Source organism: Macaca nemestrina, chromosome 12 (assembly GCF_043159975.1).
Source record: "Macaca nemestrina isolate mMacNem1 chromosome 12, mMacNem.hap1, whole genome shotgun sequence".
In the NCBI taxonomy this organism is placed as follows: Eukaryota; Metazoa; Chordata; class Mammalia; order Primates; family Cercopithecidae; genus Macaca; species Macaca nemestrina.
The window spans coordinates 38,958,191-38,971,196 of record NC_092136.1 but is presented as its reverse complement, the minus strand read 5'-3'; the positions used below and the strand labels follow the sequence as shown (position 1 = coordinate 38,971,196).

Genomic DNA, 13,006 nt, shown 5'->3' with positions numbered 1-13,006 from the left:
TTACCATTAGCTGTTAAGGCCCATTATCATCTGTGCCTTGTCTACCATCCTCCACTCTTTTATCACAATGCTCAAGTTCTAGTATATATTCTAGCTATTACCAAATTGGCTGCAGTTATCTAAATCTTATAATACTTGGTTTTGTCCCAATAACTACCTTATATGCTACTGTTCCCTTTGTCTAGAATGTCATGCATAACCTCTTTACCCAAAAGACTATTCCCATTCATGCTTCGAGATTCAATACAGGTGACATATCCTCTGGGACAACTTCCCTGTGTCCTTCATCCTTCACTTTTAAAAACTAATTGAGCTCCCTTTCTTGGGTATTTCCATAGCCTCTCTGTTTTCTTGCATTTTCACATTTTATTTGAACTGATGACTTCTCACCTCAACTATGAAGAAAGCTTCTTGAGGGTACAAACTGACCCTACCTCTTTTTTCTCTAAAGTTTTAGTGGCTATAACTTACACTCCTTAGCAAATCAGAAGTATTTATTACATATGTACTAAATGGATGTGTAGATGGATGGATGGAAAAATGGAAGGAGGGATGGATGGATGGATGGCCTTATATAAAATGTAAGAAAATAATTCAGTTAGTACAAATTGAGTGGCAGAAGACAGACTTTCAATAAATAGAATTAAAAATAATTGTATTTTTTGCAAAAGTGGTGTTGATTTATTAGAGTGTCTTTGTTATTAGTATCTTAGATTCTGAAATTAAAACAATGTAAAGTTGATGTTCCTCATAGTATGCTGGGTTATTTCAAACATCTTGAGTTTCTTAAGCATATGGAACTTGGGGTATAGAAATGCTCAATATGATTAAATGTTGTCACTCACTCATATCACTTTATTTTCCTATAACTTTCCTCATCTGTTTTCTATTATTTTTTCAGGAAAAAATGCTATTACACTGACGGGAGGAGCAAATCAATGGGCAGGTTGGTGGGTGATGAATCATTTCTTTATAACCACTTTTGTCATTTGGAAAAAGCATAAGAAGATATTTGATTCCCCATATCAGCAGTTGTAAATTGTAGGAAGAAAAATTCTATTGATTTGTTGAAGAGATTTCCAAAATGACTTATGCCAAATTGAATAACATTTAAAATCCGATAATCTTTTTGTTACAATTTATCACTACCATTCTTGGAATTGTCCCATGTTCTAATGTTATGGAAGGAGGCCTTTAATTGCAAGTTTGCATGTTATAATATCTTAATTTTAAAAATAGTTACAAGACCAGGATCGATGGTTAAATGATGACCCACAGTAACAGAACAATAAACCCAACAAAGACCTTCTGTATCATTCAGACCAGTTCTCTCATTTGAAAGAAGTGGTAAAGACTAGTGTTCAGAGAGATGAGGTGCTTTGCCAAGGCCATATAGCATCTTTTGAATTGCAGACCCACTCTTATTCTAACCCCAGAAGGTACCTCTCTTATCCTAGTATTGAAAATGCACTTTTGAAGAGCTTTACCTCAAAACATTAGCTCTTTACCTATTGTGGTAAGAATAACTATGGAAAAGGAGTTAATCAAACCACGACCCTGAAACAGAAGGAACACTCTTCTACCTGAATCATCTTGTCACTATTTAACTGGAAGAAATCAGCTTCCATTTAATGAATGCTCAAATAAAAATCTTCTTATCCTTGGCAGTTTTCTGCACCTCGCCAAAAAATCAGTTAACAAAGATAAAGCATGTGAATGTGGTAGAGTATGCTCCATTAAATAATGTTGCAGGATGTATGTTACAAATCAGAATAACACAAAAGCTAGAATAACTGTGGAGTGTGAATAACAGACCATTTTAGGAAATGATTCAGTAAATCTAATTTCTTTACCAAAGAAAATGGAATGTAATTTCAAACTTTATAAATCAGAATGGGAAAATGTTGGTCTCTTTTAAGCATTAATTTTGGGCGTGGCAGTATTGAGTGACAAGAAAAGTAAATTATGGAGAAAAAAACTTGAAGTTAAGATGAATATTAAAGAAATTAGCACGGAAATAGCTTTTCCTCTTTAAATTAATGATGCTCCTCAACCAAGTCACATTTTTCTGTCAGGTTAACATATTCTCATTTAGAATGAGCTCTCATTTCCCATGTGGGTATTTGGTCCTGGTCTGTGTAGCAAATTCCCAGTCATTTTGCTAATAAAATTAGTCATTGGAATATTATAATTTGCAAGTTTACAACTGCAGGTTTTTCTTGTCTTTGCTCTGCATATGTCTGCTTATTGTTGGATGGCTGATAAAATCTCTAGGTTTGCTTCAGTTTGCTTCTATAGAATTAGGGAGACTTTGCTACTACATAATTAGTGGGTTTTCTGTTAAACAAGAATCTTTCCTTTGGAGACTTGGGGAAGTACATATTCTGTACATTAAAATTGGAACAAATGTCTGTTTACATAAAGCTATCATGACAAATGCATATACTAAATCCTAAAGAAACATTTTTAATGTAAAAAATGTTCTTTTCTCTGTTTTCGTCAAATTTAAAAGTAAACTAGAAAAATGAACACTATTATATCTCATTACTTGTTTTATCTTTTATGTTTCTTATTTCCTGTGTAAGTTCATAAAATGAAAATTCAGTTATCAAATTATTCCAAGTGATTATTAAAATATCTTGAACCTTGCTACAGCCCGCCCCTTTGCATTTTACTTATGATAAGTAATTCTCTTTTTTCTATGTCTTTGTGAATTCACATGGGAGGGGTAGGGAATAAATAGAAAAGGAGTCTATAAAATTATATAACATTAAACTGAAAAAAATTACAAAATTTGTAAACTCAATCTGTAGACAGTTTGAAAAGTGGAAAATTGAAATCAAACATGGCCATTTAGTTTCACTTGTGCTTTTCGTTCCTTGAAGTGAGAAAGTTATTTTTCTCACATGCTTAGTTTTGACCGGTACCTATTTGGGGATAAATAATGTACAGGCAATTACCTAGCTTTTGAAGATCATCACTTCTCCAGCAGGTTGAGAGGAAATTGTTGGTTTTATTATCACTGCAATTTATTTTTTATTTACAGTGCATTTTCACATTCAATTATTAAAGCATCTTAAAAATGACTCTGCAAGGGAAGCAGAACAGAGAGTAACCAGTTTTGTGGGTTCGAAAACAAAAAAAGACTCCCTTACCATCCCCACCCACACTGCATGCCCTGCTTTCACAGCTGGTTTGGCAGAGTATGTGCTTCAGTCAAGTCCCTTTGACCCTTTAATTAAGACTTATTTTCAGTTTTCATAGAATTCTCTTAGCTTTTCCTGGATTGTAGCAAATAAACCTAAAGCTCTATTTTTACATTATGCCATGATATCTTGAGTTTGCAAGATGTCCAATACAATAAACGTTTAGTAGAGTGTAGATAATGTATTAGATTACATTGGTGGCATGGTGATGGTACTTTTAGTAGTATAAATCATACATCATTATTATTATAAACATTTATTGAGAGCTTACTATGTTCTGTGCACTGTGGTGTCAGACAATAGTCATTTAATTCTCAAGATACTTCTTTTCAATTAAGAGAAGCAAAACTGAGTGAGGCTCAAAGGAATTAATAAGCTAGATCCTTGCATCCTGGTATTCAGATTTAGGCCAGCCGTATTTCACTATTAGACTCCATTTACCCCTTCCTTCACAGGAAGTGTATGTGAAAACCTAAAGTGATAATATTGTTGTTTTCTGTTAACATCACAAATGATGGCCGGAAAACCCTTTTATTCCATTTCTTTTAAAGCTATTTAAAATTCACATTTATACCTACTTTGTTTATAAAGTCAGTGCTACTAGAGGTTTGGCTACTGTAGCCTGTCAGCATTTTCCAAGTGTAATTAGAATGCCTCCTTTTATTTGATCCTCCTAGCCTCCTAATGAAGGAAAACAGATGGAATTACTCCCTCCCTTTAGAAACGAGGAACCTGAAGCTCAAAGATTAGAAATGTTTAGCCCAATTTCAGTGACCAGCAAATTCAGCACTAGAACACTCATGTTCCAACTCCTACCCCACTGCTTTTTTTCAACTATGCTAAGTTTAAAAAGCTTGAGTAATTTCTGTGCAATCTATTCAATATTTTCTACATGTCTATACATCAGCCTCTCCAATGAGGTGATATTTTATCATTTTAAAGGCTGTCTTTGCAATAAGAAGAAGCACCTCAAATACTATGTATTTGTTATTTTAGGCTAGAAAAAAAAGTTTTGGTTTTTCCAAAACCAAAAATGATTTGATAAGTAAATGATAACCTTCCTTGGCAAAGGAAAAATCTAGACTTTCACATACTAAACTTTACCTTAGGATTTGATTATTACTTCAGATTACACATGGTAATTTTACCATAATAGATTTGAGTGAAATAATTCCTGAGATACAATATTTGCTGCCTGCCCATTGCTATACTAATTTTTTTTCTGAAGTTCAAGCATAGTTGGCCAAAGAAATATTGAGGTGTGTTATATTTAACACTCCTCTAGGAAAAAAATAAGTCCTGCTACTTGGGCTTACTATTGCAGAAGAAGCCAAAAATTTCCCCAGATAGAAACTCATAGTGTATAAATATTGCAAATGTGTTATTAAACACAGCTATTATTATAGTAAATCTGAATTTAGACTTTCAGAGTCAATCTCTGGAGTCAGTAGTTTTCTTCTGTTTCTATTTTCTTTGTAAAATGAATCTGATTTCAATCAGTATATATACCATAATAGAACTAGGTTATGAATGTAATCTAAAGCTGGAGCCAAAGTATCCTGATGTCAGATTTCCCAGTGTCCAAATGATATATGCCAGGTGTCTATGCTAAACCCATTACTCAAAGTGTAGTCAGTGGTTAGCAACATGAGTGTCCTTTAGCAGCTATGTAGAAATGTGGAATCTCAGTCCCCATCCCAGGCCTATTGAATTAGTATCTGCATTTTAACAAGATAATCAAGTTATTCCTGTGCCCATGAGAATCTTAAAAGTCCTGCAACGGCTCTTTGCCTCAGTGTTCCTTATTGTTAATTACCAAGTCTAGAATAAAACACCAATTTGCAACTCTCCAGTAAGGTCAGCATTACTTTTATTTTATGAGTGAGGAAACCGAGGTAAGTTGAATAACTTGTACAAGTTTACGTGGCTAGTATAGTCCAATAAATAATAACTCAGTTTTGCTTGACTTTAAAATTTTGCTGTCTACCACACGACTTCCGGTGCCACTGAATGTGTCACAGTCATTTATTTATTTTCAGTTTCCACTTTTCTAGAGCTGCAATGCTATTTGCTTTAAAAAACCAGAGAGTAATGTCTGTCTGTCTATCTATCTATCTATCTATCTATCTATCTATCTATCTATCTACATACATGTATACACACACCATTGTAATAAATATGTTTTGCTGCTTTTTTAAAACAAACAAACAAACAAACAAAAATCACTCTTTCTGGCTGGGCGCAGCGGCTCATGCCTGTAATCCCAGCACTTTGGGAGGCCAACACTGGTGGATCTCGAGGTCTGGAGATCGAGACCATCCTGACCAACATGGTGAAGCCTCATCTCTACCAAAAAAAAAAAAAAAAAAAGTACAAAAATTTGCTGTACTTGGTAGCGTGCACCTGCAGACCCAGCTACTCGGGAGGCTGAGGCAGGAGAATCACTTGAACCCTGGAGGTGGAGGTTGCAGTGAGCCAAGATTGCACCACTGGACTCCAGCTTGGTGTCACAGCAAGACGCTGTCTCAAAGAAAAAAACAAAAACAGAAAACCTGTTTCCTACCACCATCTTTATGTATCCTGTTTCTGAAATCTTTTCCACAATTATTTTATTTTTTCATGAGGATAACATAGTTGTCATGAAAGAGTTTAAACAACTGCAAGATTTGAGATTTGGTTTGCTTTGCTATTTTCTTCTTTTGTGTGGGAGCAGAAGCAATGCACATGTATGTGTGGTGTATGTAGGTTTGTGTATCTCTTTTTGGAGAAGTTTTTTGGTACTTAAGAGAATTGTAGTGGAAGGTAGTCACAGCTTTGGAGTACAACTTAATCTAGTTCTAAATTTTGACTTCATTCCAGGATGCAAACTTACTTTAGAAGAATCAAAAACTGGATGGCCCAAAACCCAATGGTTCTTGATAAGTCAGCTTTTCCAGACTTAGAGGAGTCAGACTGCTATACTGGCCCCTTCAGCCGTGCGCGGATTCACCAGTGAGTTCTCTTTTTTCATACTGCCTGCTTTTATACCTTTTATGATGTGGGGCTTGTTTATAGAACAAAAACACCTGGGACCATTTCCATTGTTTACCAAATATGTCCGACAACTTATCATTGTATTAAAATACACACTTAACTTATAAACAACACTAAGTGAATGTTATTAATTCGTCATCAATTTGATGATTTAGAGACATTCGGTAGTGAATAAGTAATTGTAGACCCATGGACTGGTAGTCTAGTTTCTAACACTTTAAAAACAATTACTGTAATAGTGAACCAGTTAAAATAACAATATTAATAATAATAGGATTACGGTTCATTAGCATGTTTGAGTAATAGATTGCTGTAATAAATAAATTATAATTATAATTGCTTCAATTAACATATATTTAATTAAGCTATCTATTTTAGTTCAATCTTATTAAACTAAATTGAATGAGAATTTGTAAAGAGATTTGTTGCATTACTTTCTCTCCATCTACCTACCTACCATACCTATTTATTTATTTATGTTTTCATTCAACTAGTATTTATTGTGTTTCTACATCACACAGGTTGTGTATATAAAGGAATTTATGACACAGTTTCTATCTTCAGTGTACGCCCAGTCTAATGGGGCAGACAAAAATGTAAATTTATAATTAACTGGGATAAACATAAGGATAGGAAAAGGCATGATGTATTAACGGACTATAGCTATAGGGCCTACTTTGCTATAGGCCATTCTGAATTGAGCTATATTCTCGGAGGCAGGAAATTGAAAGGGTGGATAAAACAGAATTCCAGACCACCAAACATGTAACACAGCCATCAATTAATGGGAAACCCTCCTTTTCCCAGTAGTCTGTTTATCTCGTTGCTTATTCCTGCTTACACCTGTAGGTATAACTAGAAGCATGCTTTCTAATTCCAACAATATTGTAATGGCAGAAGGAGTAAAATTCCAAATGACTGTTGGCTTTAGAGAGAGGTCAAAGTTTCATCGAAACTTCTTCAGCCTTTTGCTGCACTTTTTCAGGACCTTTAAGGATCTGTGATACACCAAATGAAAAACATTCTACTCTTTTTTCTTTTTTTCTTTTTTTAATAAAGAAACCAGAGTAATCTTTGGAAAATATCAGCCACATCATAAAACCACCTTTCTTAAGACTCTGAAACAGCTTCCCATTTGTACTTTCAATAAAATTCAAATTTCTTATTTTTTACTAAGTGGGCATAGATGCTGTAGTTACTGCCCAGCACTATCACTCCATCTTCTGCATTTTTTCCCACCATTTACTCACTCTAGCCATACAAGACTTGGTTCTATCCACTGAAAGCTCAAGCTTAGTTCCAACTCAGAGTCTTTGCTCTTGCTGTTCTCATTGTTTGCCATGCTCTACCCCAAATCTTCATATGGCATAGTCCTTCCTGTCATTCAGCTCCCACTCAAACATCACCACCTCCGAGAGACCGGCTCTGAAAATGTGACCTAAAGTGCCCTTGTCCAAGTCATTTTCTATCCCAGTATGCTGTTTCATTTTTCTTCATAGAGATTATTTGAAATTATGTTATTTACTTTTTACTTATGCATCAGCTATATCATCCCTCTATAATGTAACTTCATGAAAAATTGAACTGATCTGCTTAAAAATTACTTGTTGAGGGAATGCTGAATCAACTTAATGGTGAAAGAGGCAGGTGGACATTCCTTCTGCTACCTACAATTAACAGGACCCTGAATCTGGTACATCCAAGTATGGAGATAAGAATACTGGAGGAATTGAGAGTCTAAGCAAATAGACACATGTCCATATTAACTTAAACGAGGCAGAGTAAAGTCAATGTATTAAGAAAGATGGAAATAAAATGCACATTTTGTAAGAGAGAGAGCAGCACATCCAAAGGAGAGGATCTGGAATGCCTTTTCAAAGGAAATAGCTCTTTTTGTCAGGTAAAAATATGGAGTGGCATGGAGAGAGAAGAAGAAACAGAGCAAAATCTAAAGGAAAAGAAGCATGGTATTTTAAGGTGATGATATTATGTTGGTACAACATTACTATTTTTTTTTTATTCCTGACATTTTATTTAGTGATATCTTTTTCTTTTTTATTATACTTTAAGTTCTAGGGTACATGTGCACAATGTGCAGGTTTGTTACATATGTATGCATGTGCCATATTGGTATGCTGCACCGATTAACTCATCATTTACATTAGGTATATCTCCTAATGTTATCCCTCCCCCCACCCCCCAAATAGGACCTGGTGTGTGATGATCTCCTTCCTGTCTCCAAGTGATTTCATTGTTCGGTTCCCACCTATGAGTGAGAACATGCGGTGTTTGATTTTCTGTTCTTGTGAGAGTTTGCTGAGAATAATGGTTTCCAGTTGCATCCATGTCCATACAAAGGACACGAACTCATCTTTTTTTATGGCTGCATAGTATTCCATGGTGTATATGTGCCACATTTTCTTAATCCAGTCTGTCGCTGATGGACATTTGGGTTGATTCCAAGTCTCTGCTATTGTGAATAGTGCTGCAATAAACATACGTGTGCATGTGTCTTTATAGCAGCATGACTTATAATCCTTTGGGTATATACCCAGTAATGGGATGGCTGGGTCAAATGGTATTTCTAGTTCTAGATCCTTGAGGAATCGCCACACTGTTTTCCACAATGGTTGAACTAGTTTACAGTCCCAACAAAAGTGTTCCTATTTCTCCACATCCTCTCCAGCACCTGTTGTTTCCTGATTTTTTTTTTTTTTTTTTTTTTTTTTTTTTTTTTTTTTTTTTTTGAGACGGAGCCTTGCTCTGTCGCCCAGGCTGGAGTGCAGTGGCCTGATCTCAGCTCACTGCAAGCTCCGCCTCCCGGGCTTACGCCATTCTCCTGCCTCAGCCTCCCGAGTAGCTGGGGCTACAGGCGCCCGCCACCTCGCCCGGCTAGTTTTTTTTGTATTTTTAGTAGAGACGGGGTTTCACCATGTTAGCCAGGATGGTCTCGATCTCCTGACCTTGTGATCCGCCCGTCTCGGCCTCCCAAAGTGCTGGGATTACAGGCTTGAGCCACCGCGCCCGGCCTTTTTTCCTGATTTTTTAATGATTGCCATTCTAACTGGTGTGAGATGGTATCTTATTGTGATTTTCATTTGCATTTCTCTGATGGCGAGTGATGGTGAGCATTTTTTCATCTGTCTGTTGACTGTATAAATGTCTTCTTTTGAGAAATGTCTGTTCATATCCTTTGCCCACTCTTTGATGGGGTTGTTTGTTTTTTTCTTGTAAATTTGTTTGAGTTCTTTGTAGGTTCTGGATATTAGCCCTTTGTCAGATGAGTAGATTGCAAAAATTTTCTCCCATTCTGTAGGTTGCCTGTTCACTCTGATGGTAGTTTCTTTTGCTGTGCAGAAGCTCTTTAGGTTAATTAGATCCCATTTGTGAATTTTGGCTTTGGTTGCTGTTGCTTTAGGTGTTTTAGACATGAAGTCCTTGCCCATACCTATGTCCTGACCGAGGTTTTCTTCTATGGTTTTTATGATTTTCGGTCTAACATTTAAGTCTCTAATCTATCTTGAATTAATTTTCGTATAAGGAGTAAGGAAAGGATCCAGTTTCAGCTTTGTACTTATGGCTAGCCAATTTTCCCAGCACCATTTATTAAATAGGGAATCCTTTCCCCATTTCTTGTTTTTATCAGGTTTGTCAAAGATCAGATGGCTGTAGATGTGTGGCATTATGTCTGAGGGCTCTGTTCTGTTCCATTGGTCTATATCTCTGTTTTGGTACCAGTACCATGCTGTTTTGGTTACTGTAGCCTTGTAGTATAGTTTGAAGTCAGGTAGCGTGATGCCTCCAGCTTTGTTCTTTTGGCTTAGGATTGTCTTGGTAATGCGGGGTCTTTTTTGGTTCCATATGAACTTTAAAGCAGTTTTTTCCAATTCTGTGAAGAAAGTCATTTGTAGTTTAATGGGGATGGCATTGAATCTATCAATTACCTTGGGCAGTATGGCCATTTTCACGATATTGATTCTTCCTATCCATGAGCATGGTATGTTCTTCCATTTGTCTGTGTCCTCTTTTATTTCACTGAGCAGTGGTTTGTAGTTCTCCTTGAAGAGGTCCTTTACATCCCTTGTAAGCTGGATTCCTAGGTATTTTATTCTCTTTGAAGCTATTGTGAGTGGGAGCTCATTCAAGATTTGGCTCTCTGTTTCTCTGTTACTGGTGTATAAGAATGCTTGTGATTTTTGCACATTGATTTTGTATCCTGAGACTTTGCTGAAGTTGCTTATCAGCTTAAGGAGATTTTGGGCTGAGACAATGGGGTTTTCTAAATATACAATCATGTCATCTGCAAACAGGGACAATTTGACTTCTTTTTCTAAGTGAATACCCTTTATTTCTTTCTTTTGCCTCATTGCCCTTGCAAGAGCTTCCAACACTGTCTTGAATAGGAGTGTTGAGAGAGGGCATCCCTGTCTTGTGCCAGTTTTCAAAGAGAATGCTTCCAGTTTTTTCCCATTCAGTATGATATTGGCTGTGGGTTTGTCATAAATAGCTCTTATTATTTTGAGATATGTTCCCATCAATACCAAATTTATCAACTGTTTTTAGCAAGAAGGGCTGTTGAATTTTGTCGAAGGCCTTTTCTGCATCTATGGAGATAATCATGTGGTTTTTGTCTTTGGTTCTCTTTATATGCTCGATTACGTTTATTGATTTGTGAATGTTGAACCAGCCTTGCATGCCAGGCATGAAGCCCACTTGATCATGGTGGATAAGCTTTTTGATGTGCTGCTGGATTCAGTTTGCCAGTATTTTATTGAGGATTTTTGCATTGATATTCATTAGGGATATTGGTCTGAAATTCTCTTTTTTGTTGTATCAATGTCAGGCTCTGGTATCAGGATGATGTTGGCCTCGTAAAATGAGTTAGGGAGGATTCCCTCTTTTTCTATTGATTGGAATAGTTTCAGAAGGAATGGTATCAACTCCCCCTTGTACCTCTGCTAGAATTCGGCTGTGAATCCTTCTGGTCCTGGACTTTATTGGTTGGTAGGCTATTAATTACTGCCTCAATTTCAGAGTCTGCTATTTGTCTATTCAGGGATTCAACTTCTTCCTGGTTTAGTCTTGGGAGAGTGTAAGTGTCCAGGAAATTACCCATTTCTTGTAGGTTTTCCAGTTTATTTGCATAGAGTTGTTTATAGTATTCTCTGATGGTAGTTTGTATTTCTGTGGGGTCGGTGGTAATATCCCCTTTATCATTTTTTATTGCATATATTTGATTCTTTTCTCTTTTCTTCTTTATTAGTCTTGCTAGCGGTCTATCAATTTTGTTGATCTTCTCAAAAAACCAACTCCTGGATTCATTGATTTTGTGGAGGGTTTTTTGTGTCTCTATCTCCTTCAGTTCTCCTCTGATCTTAGTTATTTCTTGCCTTCTGCTAGCTTTCGAATGTGTTTGCTCTTGCTTCTCTAGTTCTTTTAATTGTAATGTTAGGGTGTCAATTTTAGATCTTTTTGCTTTCCCTTGTGGGCATTTAGTGCTATAAATTTCCATCTACACACTGCTTTAAATGTGTCCCAGAGATTCTGGTATGTTGTGGCTTTGTTCTCATTGGTGTCAAAGAACATCTTTATTTCTGCCTTCATTTCGTTATGTACCCAGTAGTCATTCAAGAGCAAGTTGTTCAGTTTCCATGTAGTTGAGCGGTTTTGATTGAGTTTCTTAGTCCTGAGTTCTAATTTGATTGCACTGTGGTCTAAGAGACACTTTATTATAATTTCTGTTCTTTTATATTTGCTGAGGAGTGCTTTACTTCCAACTATGTGGTCAATTTTGGAATAAGTGTGATGTGGTGCTGAGAAGAATGTATATTCTGTTGATTTGAGGTGGAGAGTTCTGTAGATGTCTATTAGGTCTACTTGGTGCAGAGTTGAGTTCAATTCCTGGATATCCTTATTAACTTTCTGTCTCATTGATCTGTCTAATGTTGACAGTGGGGTGTTAAAGTCTCCCATTATTATTGTATAGGAGTCTAAGTCTCTTTGTAAGTCTCTCAGGACTTCCTTTATGTATCTGGGTGCTCCTGTATTGGGTGCATATATATTTAAGATAGTTAGCTCTTCCTGATGAATTGATCCTTTTACCATTATGTAATGGCCTTCTTTGTCTCTTTTGATCTTTGATGATTTAAAGTCTGTTTTATCAGAGACTAGGCTTGCAACCCCTGCTTTTTTTTGTTTTCCATTTCCTTGGTAGATCTTCCTCCATCCCTTTATTTTGAGCCTATGTGTGTCTCTGCATGTGAGATGGGTCTTCTGAATACAGCAAACTGATGAGTCTTGACTCTTTATCCAATTTTCCAATTTGTGTCTTTTAATTGGACCATTTAGTCCATTTACATTTAAGGTTAATATTGTTATGTGTGAACTTGATCCTGTCATTATGATATTAGCTGGTTATTTGGCTCACTAGTTGGTGCAGTTTCTTCCTAGCATCGATGGACTTTACATTTTGACATGTTTTTTGCAATGGCTGGTACCTGTTTTTCCTTTACATGTTTGGTGCTTCCTTCAGGATCTCTTATAAGGCAGCCCTGGTGGTGACAAAATCTCTAAGCATTTGCTTGTCTGTAAAGGATTTCATTTTTCCTTCACTTATGAAACATAGTTTGGCTGGATATGAAATTGTGGGTTGAAAATTCTTTTCTTTAAGAATGTTGAATACTGGCCCCCACTCTCTTCTGGCTTGTAGAGTTTCTGCTGAGAGATCTGCTGTTAGTCTGATGGGCTTCCCTTTGTGTGTAACCCGA

The 13,006-nt window shown here is 36.3% G+C and overlaps 1 protein-coding gene across 2 annotated transcripts in view; it reads left to right on the top strand.

Moving 5' to 3' along the window:
- The window catches only part of LOC105463297 (anoctamin 3), a 485,486-nt gene that overhangs the window by 343,142 nt on the left and 129,338 nt on the right, over nt 1-13,006 (top strand). For both annotated transcript variants that reach the window (XM_071074951.1, XM_071074952.1), the window contains 2 exons: nt 902-946; nt 6,066-6,197. In XM_071074951.1, coding sequence (XP_070931052.1) covers nt 902-946; nt 6,066-6,197 — 177 coding nt within the window. The remainder of the gene's footprint in view (nt 1-901; nt 947-6,065; nt 6,198-13,006) is intronic.